Source organism: Erinaceus europaeus, chromosome X, assembly GCF_950295315.1.
Source record: "Erinaceus europaeus chromosome X, mEriEur2.1, whole genome shotgun sequence".
In the NCBI taxonomy this organism is placed as follows: domain Eukaryota; kingdom Metazoa; phylum Chordata; class Mammalia; order Eulipotyphla; family Erinaceidae; genus Erinaceus; species Erinaceus europaeus.
In genome coordinates this window covers 68,304,516-68,324,009 of record NC_080185.1, presented here as the reverse complement: position 1 = coordinate 68,324,009, position 19,494 = coordinate 68,304,516, and the positions used below count along the sequence as shown (strand labels likewise).

At 35.8% G+C, this 19,494-nt stretch overlaps 1 protein-coding gene across 1 annotated transcript in view; it reads left to right on the top strand.

Annotated features, from left to right (window-relative positions):
* Positions 1-19,494, top strand: part of DIAPH2 (diaphanous related formin 2) — an 816,245-nt gene that overhangs the window by 299,880 nt on the left and 496,871 nt on the right. The window contains exon 21 of the mRNA XM_060182500.1: positions 12,313-12,414. Coding sequence (XP_060038483.1) covers positions 12,313-12,414 — 102 coding nt within the window. The remainder of the gene's footprint in view (positions 1-12,312; positions 12,415-19,494) is intronic.

Sequence of the window (19,494 nt, the reverse complement as noted above, 5' to 3'; positions counted from 1 at the left end):
TTTGTATTTAAAATTTGTAATTTATAGTATGATGAACAAAGTATTTGAACTCATTTTTGCAATTTATTTAGAGATTATAAGCAGTGGTAATACACACAAGGCAGTCAAATTCAAAAGGTTTTTAAAACTGTTTTTGTACAGAATCCTTCGACAATATGGATTTTAATGTATGTGGTTAACCAGGTGCACCACTGCCTGGCCCCAAGAAGATGGATTTTAAAATACTGTTCTAATGCACATCAGTTCACTTGCATTATTTCTTGCTTTTTTTTTTTTTTCTTAACTAAAGTTTTTTGCAGGACCCTATCTCTTTTTTTGTGTGTCTGTTTTTATTTTTTTGCCACAAGGGCTATTTCCGGAGCTTCATGCCTGTCTGATTCCACCACTCTTGGCAGATTCTTTGTTCTTTTTCTTCTTTCTCTTTTCCTTTTCTTTCTTTATCTTTCTCTTTCTTCCTTCCTTCCATTTTTTAATTTTTTTTAAGGTTAGAAATAAAGAGCAAGGAACAGGGAGCAAAAGAGGCAAACAGAGAGACAATGTAGCAGTGCCCCACAGCTCCTGAAGTTTTCCCTGGCAGTTGCTCCTATGTGGTGGTGGGTGTGGGGGGTGTCTAGTACCCAGGTCCTCAAACACAGTCAAGTGTATACTCTTGAAAGGTGAGCCATCTCCCATCTTCTAAGACCCTAGCTCTTTTCAAAAATTCCTTTATTAGATCTATCTATGGGTCTCTGGAAATACATGTCATGGGAATTAATTTTGTTGAATTTCTGACTAGTAGCTGAAGATTATTTTCCTTATTTCTTATGCTTTGCCCTTTTCTGTGGTTTACATAACTTTGCTGGGGTATTCCACTGTATGGGAAAAAGGGAGAAATTTCCTTAGGGTACAGCTGGTATTTAATGAATCACACAAGGACAAGGGGTATCTTGTATTTGTAGAAAATATATGTTTCTTCCACTATCCTTTGATTTACTTGATTAGTGGTATAAAGCAGTACTCTAAAGTAGTATTCCTCTCATGGATTCCCTTCTCTCCAGGTTCATGTATCTGATGATGTTGGATATGAACATGCTAGGCCTGGATACACATGTAAGAGACAAATATGGTATATGTAGAATGACCAGTTCTCAAAAATCAATGTTTTCTTTTTGTTTGATGCATTTCCCTTCCCTTAGACAGGACAGTTCTATCCATGGAAGGCACCTCAGCTCACCAAATAGAATTCTTGATAATTCTTAGTATTGTCCAAGTGCTGCTTTGAAGTTCTGTAATCCATGTTCTTTTTTTTTAAACATACTTTATGTAACTAAAAGAAAATGGAGGCAAATGAATACCACTGTATGCCTTACTCTGTCTACTCTTCTGTGCAGAAATTTATGTGCATTAAAACATAGTAGCATCCAAAATTATGCTTTATTTTTATCTGTAAAATGTAATATATTGTTAGAAAAATAACAGGCATTGGTTGCTGACTCATTAAGTAATTGTATATACTAACAATCTGCCATCTGCCACACATGTGAGAGAATAAATTTTATTCCAAATGTTCTTTGAAAATAGAACCTGTTGACTACTGGCAGTTATGTAAGCTTCTAACTCAGTTACAAAGCTGTACCCAGAGTCAGAATACATATAAACCCACTGAATGTGTTAAATATTTCATATAGCTGAACAGAAAGTAAAGCTATGTCACCTACTGTGGAGCCTGCATTGTGAAGATGAGTTGTCAGGTTACCTATATAGCTTGAAGAGAAACAAAATAACAAGTTTTACAATCTGAACTTAAAGTTTTGTTGTATTTAGAGTCATTTTATGATATCTTCATTATTAAATTTTAACACTGATATGAGAACTTGAAATGGGCAGACTTTTAAACAAACTTAATGGTGTCCCTAATCTTTCTAATTCAGTTCCATAGTAATCAGGATTATTCAAGTTCCTAAACACTGTATTTTTATTTATTTCTGTTTATATTTTTGTCATCAGTGTTATTGCTGTGACTAATGCCTTCATTGATTTCAGTGGTCTTTTTTTCCCCCCTTATTTTAAATTATCCTTTCCTTCCTTTCTTTTTTGTAAAGATAGATTGAGGTGGTTGGAAGATAGAGAAGTAGAGGAAAGAGAAAGAAATACAGCAATGTTTACCACTCATGAAGTTTCCTTCCCATAGATGTGAAATAGGGGCTTGAACCTGATTTTTTTGTGCCCAGTATCATCTGTGCTTTACTTGGTATGACACTGCCAGTCCCACCAAGCACTACCTTAATAATATACTTCACAAAAATTCTGTTAACAGAGAAATTGTTCTATAAAAACAATACAGTAAATTACATGCCTCAAAAATATTCTGGAAAACATGTACTACTTCTCTGTGGAAAAATAAATCTTAAGATTTGTGAAGAATTGATGGACATTATTGGGCTTTGCTAGGTCCAATAAATAAGAAGTTGGAGAGTAAATAAATCATGGTTTCCCTCATTTGTAAAAACAGTACAAACAAGCATACAACTTTATAGAAAATAAAGAAAAAAAAACCTTAGATTCTGACAACAAAATGATGATTACCAGTGGAGAAGAAAGAGGTATAAGATAGGTAGAGATTGACTGATTGGAGGTGAATAGTGACTGCCGAAGTGAGAATCTACACACCTAAAAATATAAGTTGTGTAGTAAGCCAATAGTACATCAATGTAAAGGCTGTAAAATATAAGAAAGATTGGTATTTACTTATATTTTCATTTTAAGAAAATGTAATGAAATTATGAATGAAAGAAAAATAGTGGATGTTATTAATGTAATTAAATTAGCATATTTGTTATGCGGTACCAAAATTTGTTTTGAGTCAAAGGGCATGATATTTTAAAACTTCAGTCTCAGTTATACATGTGGTGCCAATGAAGGTTCAAAGCATATTAAGTGGGGATGGAGAAAAATTGAATGGAAAAAAAATAAAGCGGGGTAGGGTGGTCAGGTGGTGGTGGTGCACCTGGTTTAGTGCACATGTTTCAGTGCACAATGACCTTGGTTTGAACCCTTGTCCCCACCTGCAGGGGGAAAGCTACACAAGTGTTGAAGTAGAGCTGCAGGTTTCTTTCTGCCTCTGTTCCTCTCTATCTTACCCTCCCCTCTCAATTCCTTTTTGTCTCCAGCCAATAATAAATAAAATTACTTTTAAAATATAAAAAAGGAAGGATGAAAGAAAGAAAGAAAGAAAGAAAGAAAGAAAGAAAGAAAGAAAGAAAGAAAGAAAGAAAGAAAGAAAGAAAGAAAGAAAGACACACTTACAGTGCAGCAAGATACAACTTTTTCTGGAGGCTGGATAGTAGTAGAGCACCGGGTTAAGTACACACAGCACAAAGTGCAAAGACTTGTGCAAGGATACTGGTTCTAGCCCCTGGCTCCTTACCTGCAGAGGGCTTGCTTTGCAGGCAGTGAAGCAGGTTTGCAGATGTCTATCTTTCCCTCCTCCTCTCTGTCTTCCCCTCCTCTCTCAATTTGTTTCTGTCCAATCAAACAGCAACAACAGCAACAAAGGAGAAATGTCTATCAGGAGCAATGGATTCTTAGTGGAGGCACCAAGCCACAGTGACGACCCTGGAGGCAAAAGAAAAAAAAGATATAACTTTGTCCAATGGAAGTATGCTATATTACCTCCTAACTTTTACAATGTGCAAAAATCTATAACATAAAATCTACAGTTTTACTTATTTTTTTGTGCAAAACACTCCTTTTTCTGTTTAATTTTTATAAGGGAGGTAAATGGTTTATAATAAACAGTAAATACAGTTGTTGGTACATGTGCAAAATTTCTCAATTTTCTACATAACGCTAACTCTGGCCTAGGTCCTTTTCCACCATTGTTATCCAGGACCTGAACACCCCCCACTTCCACCCCCAAGTGTCCTTTACTTTGGTGCAATACAACAAACCCACTCCAAGTTCTACTTTGTGTTTCCTCTTCTGTTCTTGTTTTTCAACTTCTCTCAGTGATTGAGATCATCCCACATTCATCCTTATCTTTCTGGCTTATCTCACTTAACATGATTCCTTCAAGCTTTATCCAAGATGAGGTGAAGAAGGTGAAATCATTGTTTTTAATAGCCAAGTATATTTCACTGGGTGTATATACAACACAACTTTCTCAGCCACTATCTGTTGTTGGACACCTGGGTTGCTTTTAGATTTTGGCTATTAACAAATTGTGCTGCCATGAACCTAGGTATATACAGATCTTTTTGGATGGGTGTGTTTGCTTCCTTAGGATATATCCCCAGGGTTGGGGGTAGATAGTATAATGATTATGCAAAGAGACTCCTAAATCCCAGGTTCAATCCCTCATACTACCATATAGTCAGAGCTGAGCAGTACTCTAGTAAAAAAAAAAAGAGAGAGAGAGAAAGAAAGAAAGAAAGGAAGAAAGAAAGGAAGAAAGAAAGAAAGAAAGAAAGGAAGAAAGAAAAGGATCTATCCCCAGGAGAAGAATTGCATGCCCATTAACAGATGCACATGATAATATAGCATAAAATCCAAAGAAATATTCAGCAAAAAAGCAAAATTTTCATATACGATAAAACAGAGCCTAATCTTGAAAATATATTGCTTAATGAAATCAGATAGACACAATACAATAAACATCATATGAATCTACTTATATATAGTACATAGAATATAAAAATTCTTAAGATATAGTAGATTAGAGATTATCATTGTCTGTTAATGGGCATGCAAGTTATTTCCTTCTTTTCTCTACAATAATGATGATTGCATAATTACGCTGTGTAATTTTGCATAAAAGTATTTGTTTCAAGCCCTACTTAAGTTCCTTTAGGTACATACTGAAGAAGAGACAGGGTCTTTTCAGAAATCTGTGTTGCATGTATTTTGTTTAATTTTTCTGAGAAAATATTTTCCACTGTGTTTGTACCAATTCATATTCCAGCTAGACATATACTGAGATTCCTATTTTCTGTAACAACAACGACAATGACAATTTCTATTGTTATTGTAATTTTTATTTGTCACTGGGGCTTTACACCTGCATTATTCCATATGCTTCTAGCAGAGATCACTCCCTCCTTCTTTTTTTCCCTTTTTAATTCTAGACAGAGAGTGAGGGAAAGAGAAAAAATGTGAGAAAGATACCACAACAATGTTCCACTCTGAAGTTTCAGTTATACATGTTGCTCCCATGTAAAACTGCAGGATGAGATCTGTATCTTTTGCATATTGAAGTATGCATTTAACCAAGTAGGGCATCAACCAGACCCAGCATGGTATTTTAATTATTATGTATGATGGTGAGGGTAGATTTGTGTTCATTTTTCTTGGAGCTCTTGGAGCTTTTAATTCCAAGGTTCTCTGTCCTTAATAAATTTTGGGAAATTCTCAGCTAATATTTCCTTAAATAAAACAACAGTTCCTTTCTCTCTCTCCCTTTCTTTCTCTCTTCTCTTCTCTTCTCTTCTCTTCTCTTCTCTTCTCTTCTCTTCTCTTCTCTCTCCTCTCTCTCTCTCTCTCTCTCTCTTTCTCTCTCTCTCTCTCTCTTGGCACCCTAGTGCTGTCAATACTGCTTCTCTTGATATTATTCTATATCATATTTCTCTTTATTTATTTTAGTCTTTTTTTCTACTATTTTTTTCTTTGATGGGGTGGGTAGGTAGGAGTGCTGGCTCCATATACCCTTTACGAGGCTCACCACTTTGACTGTACTTTCTGTTTTTCTGAAGGTGGACCCTTCTACTGTACTTGGTAGATCAGTTACTGTATTCTTTATTCTTCTGATTTCTTTTATGATTTATTTCACACTTCAAGCATTGTCTTATTCAGCTTGCAGGTTATTTCCTCTGAGTTCCCATTATGTTTAGTTTTCTTTTATAAAATTATTTATAAAATAAAAAATAAAAGGGTTATATGTGGTGGTGCACGTGGTTGAGTGCACACATTACAGTGTACAAGGACCTAGGTTCAAGCTCCTGGTCCCCACCTGCAGGGGGATAGCTTCACAAGTGGTGAAGCAGGGCTGCAGGTATCTCTCTGCCTCTCTCCCTCTCTATCTTCCCCTTCTCTCTCAATTTCTCTCTGTCTCTATCCAATAATAAATATATAGATAGAATAAAAACAAAAGATATCGACAAGACCATAGTAGAAGAGGGGTAAAATTCCACACAATTCTCACTATCAGAGTTCTGTGTCTCATCCCCTCCCTTGAAAACTTTCCTATTCTTTATCTCTCTGGCAGCATGGACCAAGGATAATTTTGGGGTGCATAAAGTGGAAGGTCTGACTTTTGTAATCGTTCCCCACTGAACATGGGTGTCGGCATGTCTATCCATACTCCTAGCCTGTTTCTGTCTTTCCCTAGTGGGGCAAGGTTGGGTGGTAAGGTTCCAAGGTACATTGGTGAGGTCAGCTACCTAGGGAAGTTGGGTTGGCATCATGGTATCATCTACAACTTGTTGTCTGAAAAAGCATTGAGATATAAAGAAGAACAAATTGTTTAATAATCAGGAACTAAAGATAAAAATATAGCAGATGAGATTTGGGGTCTTTAGTGGGAAAAGCTAACATGTCTTTTATGTATATTCCAAGTGTCCCATAACCTTACTAATTTTTTAATTATTTTATTTTATTTTATTTATTTATTCCCTTTTGTTGCCCTTGTTGTTTTATTGTTGTAGTTATTATTGATGTTGTTGTTGTTGGATAGGACAGAGAGAAATGGAGAGAGGAGGGGAAAACAGAGAGGGGGAGAGAAAGACAGATACCTGCAGACCTGCTTTACCGCCTGTGAAGGGACCTGCCTGCAGGTGGGGAGCCGGGGGCTCGAACCGGGATCCTGACGCCGGTCCTTGAGCTTAGCGCCACCTGCGCTTAACCCGCTGTGCTACAGCCCGACTCCCAACCTCACTAATTTTTGCCTGAGCCCTACAGCTAACACACAAGTGGACCATAGGAATTGTCTGGGGAGATGGTGGTAGGGTTGGAAATAGAACTAGAAAGCTGGATTAAAGAAGAGAGTAGCTCTTAAATATGGGGAAATATATATAAATGCCCTTTAACTGTAAACCCCATTGATTTGATCTGGAGCCCATATTCAGCACAGGAGCCTGTGCAGCCTCCATCAGGCTTCTCTTGACCCACACCAATGGATACTGCATTGGCTGATCTCAACCTAATGAATGCAATTAGTACCATCTCAGCATGTTTCACTTCAACTGTGTCTACAGACAACAGGCCTGCAATGTCAACCCTTCAGCTTCAGTACTCTGGTGAGACTTTTCCTAATAAGTACATAGGACTCCTTAAATCCATTTTGGGTGGTGCACTTCCTAGAAAAGCCTCAAGACCTAGATATAGAGGGCTCATGAGAAAGAACACATGTGCACATGCATCATAAGTTAGGGGAAAATATATACCTTAAAGTAAAAGTGCACAATAGTTCACAGTGAGTCAATAAAAGCAGCAAGCAAGTAGAAATACCTAAAAAAAAAAGATACCATAAAGTACCTAATCAAATAGTTTCTACTTAGCCTCGCCTACTTCCTCTTTCACTTCTCTCAATCACTCTAAGTCTAACCTTGTCAGACAAATTAAGGATTAAAAATGCTGGATAAGGGCATGAGACTGACATACTTCAGTGATGACTCTTTAGTCACTATCAGGCCACCTCATCACCTGGGGCCCTAATCAGGGAATCCTGAGATTCCCACACAGACATGATGAGCCTAGACCTCTAACAGATCCCTGTCTCCACTGTCACTGGTCATCTGTATTAGGAACAACATAATAGACCCCTTTATGGGACCTTGCCCTCAAGATGGATCAACAATGGTAGGAACTGCCCCATTCTCTGAAGGGAAGTTGGGCCAAAATACTCTACCACTCGAAGAAGATGGGTCCAACAATTAGTGCAGCCTAGAAATTAGTGCATAACCTAGCTATGACCACAGAAGGTGAGCTCAGACCTATAAGGATGCAGCGGTTACACAGGCTCCTGTGCTGAATTATGCTTGGTTTTCTGTGAGAACTAGGGCCAATGGGTCTGTTTGAGCAAGCCTGGGCAATAGTCAAGAGTTAACTGTTCTGTGTCTGGTTGCAACTTTAGCTTCAATGCCAAATCAGATAGTTGAGATTGCAGGTTTTTCATAGATTGGTGTGAAAACAGTTTCTGCCAGACTGTTACACTGCACATAGAGCCCCTCTTCACAGCCTCAACCCTTCAGACAGTTACTGTAGAAACTGAGTTGGACATGGCTGCTTTCAAGCTGCTTCTGCAGCTCCTGTGTGGAATTTTGCTTTTATATCCCTTTTCTAGCTTCTATAAAGTTGCAGGCACAACGTCGAAATAGAATTAAGGTGCCAAAACTTTGATTTAACCTGATTCCTGCTTTCCAGATTAAAGTTCTTTGGCTTCATGGATTTCTTCCAATTGTCGTTTACTGTAGTAACTCTGAAGCAGCAACCCTGTGCTGCTGTATAAAGTGGGTCTAAAATGAGGGCAACCTGTACAAAGGTGCTATTTTTCTGAGCTTTTGTGCATTGTTGTGGAAACATATTTGCAATCTATAGCATCTCCGTGGAGTGTTTTCCATGTATGTTGTCATTTTGCAAAGATATGCATCCTCTTAGTCCACCACCAACAGTTTGGTCCCCAGTATTGGGATTTCCTATTTTTCCACTGACTCATTAGTCCTTGTTATTATTTATATTATTATTTTTTGTAAAAGTCATTCTACTGGTTTCTCAGTGTCGGTGTTTCCAGAAACGTGTTGTAAACTGAATCATTTTCTTAATTTGCTTTTGAGTATTTATTGTTACTAAGTGTACAGAAATACAATTGAATTTGTATACTTTGCTGAATTCATTCCGTAGATCTAGCTAAATTCCTTTCTATTATTTAATATTTGATTAATAACTCTCATTATAAGATCATCTCATTTACCAAGACAATCTATTTTTCTTCCTATGCAATCTGAATATCTTCTATTTCTTTTATTTTAATATTTATTTTATTGATTTATTCCCTTTTGTTGCCCTTGTTTTATTGATGTAGTTATTATTGTTGTTGTTATTGATGTTGTTGTTGTTGTGTATGACAGAGAGAAATGGAGAGAAGAGGGGAAGACAGAGAGGGTGAGAGAAAGACAGACACCTGCAGACCTGCTTCACCTCCTGTGAAGTGACTCCCCTGCAGGTGGGGAGCCGGGGGCTCAAACCGGCATCCTTATGCTGGTCCATTAACGTTTTTCACCATGTGTGCTTAATCCGCTGCACTACCGCCTGACTCCCATGTCTTCTATTTCTTGTTCTTGCCTCATTGCTTTGGATAGAACTTCCAATAAGATGAAGGATAGAAGTAGTGAAACAAGGCTTTATTGCTGTGTTCCTAATCGTATCCGTTCAACATTTAGTGTTTATCCATTGTTGATGTCTTAGCTGTAAACTTTAAAATTTCATGATTACAATGTTGAGAAATTTTCCTTTTATTTCTGGCATAAACGTTGTCTTCCTTCAGGGTCATTAGGGGTGCAGAATGTGGAAGGTCTGGCTTCTGTAATTGCATCCCCGCTGAACATGGGCGTTGACAGGTTGATCCATACTACCAGCCTACCTTTCTCTTTCCTTAGTAGGGCGGGGTTCTGGGGAAGCATGGCTCCAGGACACATTGGTGTGAGGTTGTCTGTCCAGGTAAGTCTGATCTGCATCATGGTAGTATCTGGAACCTGGTGGATGAAAAGAGAGTTAAAATATAAAGCCAAACAAGTTGTTGACTAATACTGAACCTAAAGGCTAGAATAGGGCAGAGGAAGAGTTGGAGGGGGGTCTCTGTTGTGTAAATAGCTAGTAGGCCTATTTTACTATATTCCAAAGAGCCCATTACTGAACATCCAACCTCAAGCTCAACCCAAGGTTTTTACTTTGGTGCTGTACCCCAAATTCAGTCAAATACTGCTTTGAGTTTCCCTTTCTGTTATTCTTTCTCAAAATCTGTTTATGAGTGGGATCATCCCATACTTATCTTTATCTTTCTGACTTAGCTCACCTAACATAGCTCCTTCTAGCTCCATCCAAGATCATCTATTCATTATGTAATGCCCTTGCATATCTTTTATTACTTTATTTAATTTGAAATCTATTGTATCAGAGATGATAATGGATATTGCTGTCCTTTTATGTGTTCCATTAGCCTGTATGATAGTTTTCCATCCTTTCACTTTAAGTCTGTGTTTGTCTTGTTGGGTCAGATAGGATTCTTGCAAGCAGCCTATGGTTGGGTTGTGATTTCTAATCCATCCTCTCACTCTGTGCCTTTTAAATGATGAGTTTAAGTCATTGATATTTATTGATATTATGGATTTAATGTGTTGTAGTGTCATTATTCAGCTTTTTTTTATTTGCTCTGATATATGCTAAGTATTGTGATGACTTTCTTGTTTATAACAGGTCTTTTAGAACCTTTTTCAGGGCAGGTTTGGTAATGGTTGCCTCCGTTAACTGTTGTTTGTCTGAGAAGGTTTTGATACCTCCATCTAGTTTGAATGAAAGTCTAGCAGGATATATTATCCTTGGTTGAAACCCTTTTTCATTCAGGGTTATCTTGCCATTCTCTTCTAGATTTTAGAGTTTGAGTGGAAAAGTCTGCTGATAATATTATGTGTTTGATAAAGCTCAGTATGGAGCTTGCTAGTAGCAGCTCTCTAGCCCCTGAGGTCTGGTTATGGGGTGGAAGAGAGGTGTGCACTTCAGAAATAATCAAAAGATTTCCTTTCTTTTTCCTCTATTTTCTAACTCAAAATTGAGCTATAGGACCCCTCCTTGGTGTCACCCTTAGGATCTCTTATTCACAATCCTGCTGTAAGGTCAGCATCCTACCCTATTCAGCTGTTGTTGTTGGAGCTCATGCCAGCAGCTGGCTCCACGTTGCCATCTTGGCTCCGCCTCAATTTGTTTTTAGTGTTATCTAAGTTCTCTGTTTCCTTGTTATTCTTCTGTTTACTCAATAGTAATTGAAAGTTGAATGTTGGTTATTCCAATTATGTTTTAAAAACTTTTTTCCCTTCAATTCTGTCAATATTTCTTATGTGGACATCTATTTAGAATGTCTTCATGGTTGAAACTTGTATTAATATAAGGAAACTTTTGTTGTCTTGTTACTGTTTCACTTAAAGTATATTTCGTATGAACTAATATGATATGTTAACATCTAAAAATACAATATAGTGTTGAACTATATCATGATACCCTAGGTTGATAATAACTGACATCTTTATTGTACAAGGCTTACCTTGAGTATAAAACCTGAATGCATTGTGTATTTAAATATAAAGGCATTATAAATAATGGGAATTTTATATACATTTGATTGAAAATTATCCCCGGGGCTGAGTGGTGGTGCACCTCGTTGAGCGCACATGTTAAAAGTATGCAGGGATACAGGTTTGGTTCCCTGTCCCCATCTGTGGGGGAAAGTTTGTGAGTGGTAAAGCAGGGCTGCAGGTGTCTCTCTGTCTCTCTCCATCTCTCTGTCTCCTCCTCCCTTCTCATTTTCTGTCTCTATCTAATAAATAAAGATAATTTTAAAAAATGTAAAAGGAAAAAAGAAAAAGAAAATTATCCCTAAATTGAGAATAATAAAAGTAAAAAAGAAAATTATCCCTAAATTGAGAATAATAAAAGTAAAAAAGAAAAAGAAAATTATCCCTAAATTGAGAATAATGAAGATTGGAGTTTAGTTTTTCTATGATTATACTATGTGATTTAATTCAGTGTAACATTTGTCTGGTGTTTGTTTGGAATGACTATTGTGACAGGTAATGCATCTTTTGTTGTCATTGTTGTCACTAACTACACTCTCTAGGCTTTTTACAGAGAGAGAGAGAGAGAAAGAGAGAGATAGGTACCACATTAACAAAGATTCCTTCAGTGCAGTGGGTGCCAAGTTTGAATATGACAAAGCAGGTGCACTATTCAGTTGAGCTATTTTGCTGGCCCAAGTAGTAAGTCTGTATATTTATACTATGGGTTAAAATTCAGGGTTGTAAATTTTGGAATGCCATTTATTACTTTGAAAACTTTAAAATTTCCATTTATGTAACCTAGTACAAGGAAGCCAGATATGTTTATACATTTCTTCACATTCAGTTGTGTGTCATATTTTTTAGTGATTTTATGGTTAGAAGGGTGGATACATTGGTATTAGGAAAAAATCAGGAATTTATATTTTATCCTTGTTAATCACTTTCTTAATTATTAATTTATGTTTAATAATTGTATAATAAAATAGTAAACTTTTATACTTCTGTTTCTTTTCAGAACCTAGTAAAACATCTTCCTGAACAGAAGGTACTCAATGAATTAGCACAGCTGAAGAATGAATATGATGATCTCTGTGAACCAGAACAGTTTGGAGTTGTGGTATGTATTTCAAGTAAATATCTACAAACTCAGCTGTTAGATAATACATGTCAGAAACAGTGGGGAAAATGTACTCTCATTGTTAATGTTTTTTACTGTATAATTATATATAATATATATAATTATATATAATATATATAAATAATATATATATTATATATATTATATTATATATATTATATATAATATATATAATATATAAAATATATATTATATATAAATAATATATATATAAATAATATATATAAATATATATAATTATAATATATATAATTATATATAATATATATATAAACATTATAATTATAAAATATTACCTATTGCTACTTGTCAGGTTATTTAAAAATAAATATATTGAAATATATTTAATATGTAGTTATTGAAAATTAATATATAAATATATTCTGCAAAATATGTCAGAGTATCTCATGGTCTCCTATGCACCAATAATATTTAATCATATTAATATAAAGCATATGTATATTGCTGTATTAGCTTTCTTCTATTCAGATCTCAGTGTTCAAATTTAGGTCCCTCCAAGTTAGGAGAAATTAAAGGCTAGTAATTAGATTAATAACAGTATTCTAGATATCATTTACTGTGGCATGTATTGTTTCATAAAATGCACAAGGATATTTTTATAAGCACAGCTCAGCTCTGACTTATGGTGGTACACGGGAATTGAGCCTGTGACCTCAGAGCCTCTGAGTGTCATTAATTGATTGAAGATGCTAATATTGTGGGGATAAAAATATTTTTTAACTTCTTTATTGGGGCATTAATTTTTTACATTCAACGGTAAATATATTTTTAAATTTTATTTTAAAGTCTGTCATGTCAGATATGAGAATAGCTGTTCCTGCCTTTTTTGTGGGCCATTGGCTTTTATGATCTTTTTCCATCCTTTCACTTTGAGTCTGTGTTTGTCTTGTTTAGTTAGGTGGGTTTTCTGTAGACAGCATATTGTTGGGTTGTGTTTTCTGATCCATCTTACTACTCTGTGCCTTTTAATAGGTGAATTCAGGCCACTGACTTTTATTATCATAGACTGAAAATATTTTAACACCATTTTTGTTGATTTTTAGAGTGTTCTGATATATGGCATATTTATGGTGGTCTGTCTGTTTATAGGGACCTTTCAAAACTTCTTTTAGGACAGGTCTGGTGATAGTTGATACTTTCAACTGTTGCTTGTCTGAGAAGGTTTTTATGCCTCCATCTAGTCTGAATGACAGTCTAGCAGGATACAGTAGTCTTGGTTGAAAGCCTTTCTCATTGAGCACTTGACAGATATCTTGCCATTCTCTCCTGACCTGTAGTGTTTGTGTGGAGAAGTTTGCAGCTAATTTTATGGGTTTTCCTCTGTAGGTGACTGTTTTTCTGTTGTATCCTTCAGGATCCTTTCTTTATCCTTATTCCTTTTCATTCTAAATATGGTGTGCTTTGTGTCTTTATGTCTGGGTTGATTCTGTTGATTCAGCCCCTCCCATCCCCAGTTTCTCTATGTCTTTTTAAAAGAAAAAAAAAAGTCCCTAGGAACAGTGGATTCACCCTGCAGGCACTGAACCTCAGGATATAAATAACCCTGCTAGTGAAAGGGGAAAAAAAAAGACGAAAGGAGGAAGGGGGGGTTGCTATGCCAGGAGCTATAGAATCTTGTATGTAAGAGTTTACTATAAATTAAAAAGGAAAACACACAGAATATATATATATATAATTTTCAAAACCTGCATATTTGATATTTAATAAAAATGCAGGAAAATGGCTGTGGTTACTTAATTTCTAGGAGAAAATATTTTACTTAAATGTTCAATATAAGTTTATTTTATGTATAAAAATATAGTTGTTATGGCTACTAATTTTACACAGGCTCCCTGACCAGTTCTCTTTTCTTTTCTTTTTTTTTTAATGTTTTATTATCTTCACTTATATATTGGTTTGAGGCAGCCAGAAATTTAGAGGGAATGGGGTGATAAAAAGGGAGGGAAACAGAGACACCTGCAGCCTTGCTTCACCACTAGTGAAGTCCCCCCCACATAGGTGGGGAATGAGGACTCGAACGTGGGTCCTTACTCACTGTAACGTGTGCTCAACAAGGTGCACCACCACCCGGCCCCTCCCTGACCAGTTTTCCATCTGTATGTTAGGTTTTTTTTTAATTAGCCTGAAGCTTTATAGTGAAAAAAAAACTGTCTCTTCTCTATTCAGAAAATGTTAATTTTAATAGTAACATATATGCATTAATCTGATTTTAGTTTAAACATTTTGTTTAAAATAAATGTGAGATGGGACAGGAATTTTCCCTTTCAACATATACAGTAGTTACTTGCTCATAATCCATAGTTTATTATTCTGAGACATGTTTTTTTCCTATACTAATGTAAGAACATTCTATCAAGTCCTTGAAATGAAAATAAAGAATATATATGTGGGATTAGGTAGTACATGTAAAGTACTTTAAGATACTTCTTTCATTTTTAATTGGGAAAATTATTGAACTTAATTGTTAACTAGAAGTACTTTAGTGCAATATTAAATGATACATTTTCTAGTACAAAATCCACCCGTAAATCTAAGTTGCTTGATTTATATAATTGAAGCAAGTCTGTGTAACATCTGAAAATTCACGTGTATCATAATGGTCATGAGTTTTATACTAGGTGCACTACACATTTTTTCTGTAGTCTTTTTTTTTTTCTGAATGTAGTTTATTTTGGAAGATGTATTTGTTTGCCAAGCTAGTTCTTCAAGAGGAAGGTTCTTGGAACCACACTGAGGAAATAAAGTTTGGGGAAATAAAAAGCAATAAACCTTCTGAACTAAAAGCAAGATAGAAATGGAAGAGTTTTTTTTTTTTATTTATGCACATAATCATAAATAAATATGTACATGAAGTCACTTTGTCCTCTTATTTATTTTCCCTATACTTAGCTACATATCTATAGAGAAAAAAAAATCAAGGACATACAAATAGTTTATACTATGTAAATTCCCTAGGGTTTTATCTGTCAAAATTAGTTTTGGTAAAGAAAGGAGCTCCACCACGGGGAGCCTGCTAGCAGCAGCTCCCTACCCCTGGGGTCTGGTTATGGGGAGAGGGGGGCTGAGAGAAATAATCAAGAAATTTCCTTTCTTTTTTGCTCTAATTTTTTAACCCAAATTGAATTATAATCACCTCCCTGGTCTACCTTTAGGATGCTTCCTTGCTTGTCCCGATGAAGGCCAGGATTTCAAGGCTTTCTAGCATTTGATGTCAGAGCCCACAGCTGCTGCTACTTTCAGTTGCCATCTTGGCTCCGCCTCCTCCAAGATTAGTTTTATTGGGGGCAAATGCTAGAAGAAGAAAGTTTTATTGGGAATAAAATTTAAGTAATTTAATATCCAAGATAAGGCATTTGAAATAATGCTACACTTTAGTCTTTTATTAATAAGGTTGTATTATTTTCAGTGTTTAGAACAATATCTTAGATACAACAGGTGGCAAATGATTATTTACTGAATTATAAACCAATTATTCAGGTCAAGTGTGGGTCTGGGATTAAAAATAGCATGTTTTAGATTTGTTTTTATTTATATTTATTTATTTATTGTATTACTGGGGCTGGTTGCCTGCACTAAAAATCTACTGCTCCTGGTAGCCTCTCCCCCTCCCTTGCCTCATTTTATTGGATGAGACAGAAAGAAATTAAGAGGGAAGGGGAAGAGTAGAGAGGGGGAGAAAAGATATACACTTGCAGACCTGCTTTAACACTTGTGAAGCGACACTCCTTCTCCCCACCACTGCCACCCCCACCCCCACCCCCACCCCCACCCTCGCCCACAGCTGGGGAGCCTGGGGCTTCATTGGGATCCTTGCGTGGGTTCTTGCACTTTGCACTATGTGCAGCTAATCCAGTGCGCCACTACTCGACTCCCGCATACTTTAGATTTCTAAAAGTTGAGATTATATTAAAACATATTTTCCAGGTTTATGTTGAAATTAAATTCATTTCTTTTTTATATTGTATTTATTAATGTGATTATTTGGATAGAGACAAAGAAAGACAAATTGAGAGGGTAGAGGAAGATAGAGATAAATATATATTTATCATTATATTAGCATATCAAAAATCTTCAGTGTCTCCTAGAATTTAGAGAATACAATTTAACACATTCTCATTATCCTCTAACACTCTGGCTTTAAATCTCTCTTTTCTCTTTAATGAACTGAATGAATTGTTGCCTTTATAACATTTTAATTCTCACCTCAGTGGAACTCTCACGTCTGTTTCAGCTGTTTTTTTTCCACTTGTTCTTATTTAATTCATTTTCATTTATTGATATCAAGCCATATATACTGATAACACATTTACTGCATTTTAGCCACAGTATGTAAGACTCCCACAATTTCCTTTTCTTTTTATTTTTCATTTATTATAACAACCTAATCTCTTATTCACCAGAGAAAAAGGAAAGCACTTAGTTAGCAAACCTCTAAAGTAATGTCCACATATATAAATATAAGAAGGGATACTTTAATATTGTGGCTAATATTATAGTTATCATTATTGATATAAAAATCATGTATTGATGAATTACTGTGTATGATACTATAGTAATCAATGTTACCTACACTGCCTTACATGTTTATACCAACCCTACGAGGCTGGCACTATCATTAAACCTATATTCTAGATGAGGATACTGAGGGCAGGGAGAGTGTTGGAATTGTATAAGGTTATTCAGTAAGTAGAAGAAACAGAATTAAAACCCATTCATTGTGACTTTATTCATGAGGCCATTAACTACTGTAGTGTGTATTCATTTGTGCATTCATTGTGTGCAAAAGGGGTATTTTATACTAAATTTTTGAGGCATTAGTCCCTGCCTACTTTAGGGACATGGTATCTTCTGCTTTTTTTAATTCAGTTAGTGAATCTCTTAACTCTTTGTCAACTTTTTCAAACCTTTTCTTTGGATATACACACAACCCAGTTCCAGTACCACAGAAAAGGTGCTTTGAAGAAGCTCTGGTCCTGTGGTTTCAGTGTCTCTATATATCTGAATGTAAAAGTTGACCAGAGTGGTGATGTTCAGAGGACCTGGATGTAGGAGGAAAAAGCAAAATAGTAAACTTAATCATTCAGTACCTAAATATGAATGAATGGATACTGGTTGGATTTTAGAATTGTTTATTACATCTGAGGTCTCTGATAACCCATTTCTTTTTTTAATTTTTTTATATTTATTTATTTTGCATTTTGTTGCCCTTGTTTTATTGTTGTTGTGGCTATTGTTGTTACTGATGTCGTCGTTGTTGGATAGGACAGAGAGAAATGGAGAGAGGAGGGGAAGATGGGGGGGAGAGAAAGATAGACACCTGTAGACCTGCTTCACTGCTTGTGAAGCGACTCCCCTGACTCCCCTGCAGGTGGGGAGGCAGGGGCTCGAACTGGGATCCTTATGCCCGTCCTTGTGCTTTGTGCTACCCATGTGCACTTAACCTGCTGTGCTACCGCAGGACTTCCAACCCATTTCTTACTATCAGATTTCAAAGATTTTGTACTCTACTTCCTTGTTCTCTTCTACTTCATTTTACTCTTTACTCCTTTATTTCTCACTTACTGTTAAATGACAGCAGTAAGGAATCTGCCTTAACCAGGGTACTGAAAGGGATTTTAGAGAAGTCACTAAGTACTTCTTGACTGAAAATATATACTAGATCTATTCATTTTTCTTCATCTGTGCCATTATCACCTTAGCCAAAGCTAGCATTGAGATATCTTTTAACCATTATAGTAGTAATGTAAGAGATGTAAAATAGTTTACCTTGTTTTCACACTTAAACTTTTCAGACTCTTCCTAGGTATGTTATTTCTTAGAGTACATTTGTGTTATATCACATTATCCATTGTCAGCACTATTGTGGTGCACTGAAGCTACAATATAAATGGATTGCCACAATTTTCTATCTCTCCTTTTTTTCCTTCTGTTTGACCTCTTTCTCATTGTCTCTCAACTACATTATATTTTATTTTCACTTTTTAAAATCTACGTTGTTCTTTTTTGCCTCTGGCCCATTACATATGCTGCACTCTACTCTCACTCTATGTCTGCTTCTATCCTGCTAATGCTTTCTGCTTTGGCTTAAATTTTGCTCACCTAGTGAGGTCTTTACATGCATATCAAGCAAAACTATGTCTCCTTGTAAATTAACTTACAGTACTTCTTTGTCTTTTTTTTTCTTTTCTTCAAATACCGTCATGTTATTAAATGATTATTTGTGAATTAAGCTAATGAACATCTGTAGACAAGATTGCAACTTTTCTAAGTGCATGCAGTCATATGTATTCATAAAATGTGATTTTAAAAAGTTTATTGAAATCATTACTGTGAATGCAAAGTCAAGCGAGTGCTTTAGTTCTCTAATTCTGTAGTTATATAAACATGAAAACATTGATTTTTTTCCTCCTCATTGAAAATATATCACTTACCTTTTCTAACAATAAGTATGCTGTCCTTGATTTTTATTCCTATAACCCTTGTCAGTGCCTTGCAGATTTTGTATTATTATAAAATTTCCTGTGTTATAAAGACAAAATCTCATCATTTAAAATTAGAAGTCAAGGTAACTCCTATAAGATTTATTAGAATAATCATTATCACCATTCTGCACTACCCAGAGAAGGGTGCACATGGCATTCAGTTAGTTCCCATTGTAAGTTAAAGGGAAACTTACACAATTTTTAGAGTCACTGATGTCTTGCAATTGAAGGAGGCACATGTTATCAAATTCCTTGCAATACAAATCTGCTTAGTTGGCAGCAACCTTGACTACCAAATGGAACAGTACAATTACAAACATGATAGCCCTCTGTATCATAAATATAAAGAGAACAGAGGAGAACCTTTCACAGGCAGCTTGTGCCATTGTTGCCATTGAAAACCCAGCTGGGCTTAAGGACAAGAGATTGGCTCACTTTAATGATGGCCCTTTTTGGTCAACACCAGGCCATCCCATCATCTGGCACCCTAGTAAGGGAATCCTTGGGTTCCTACATAGATACACTTGGCCTAGACCTCTACTAGATCCCTCTTTCC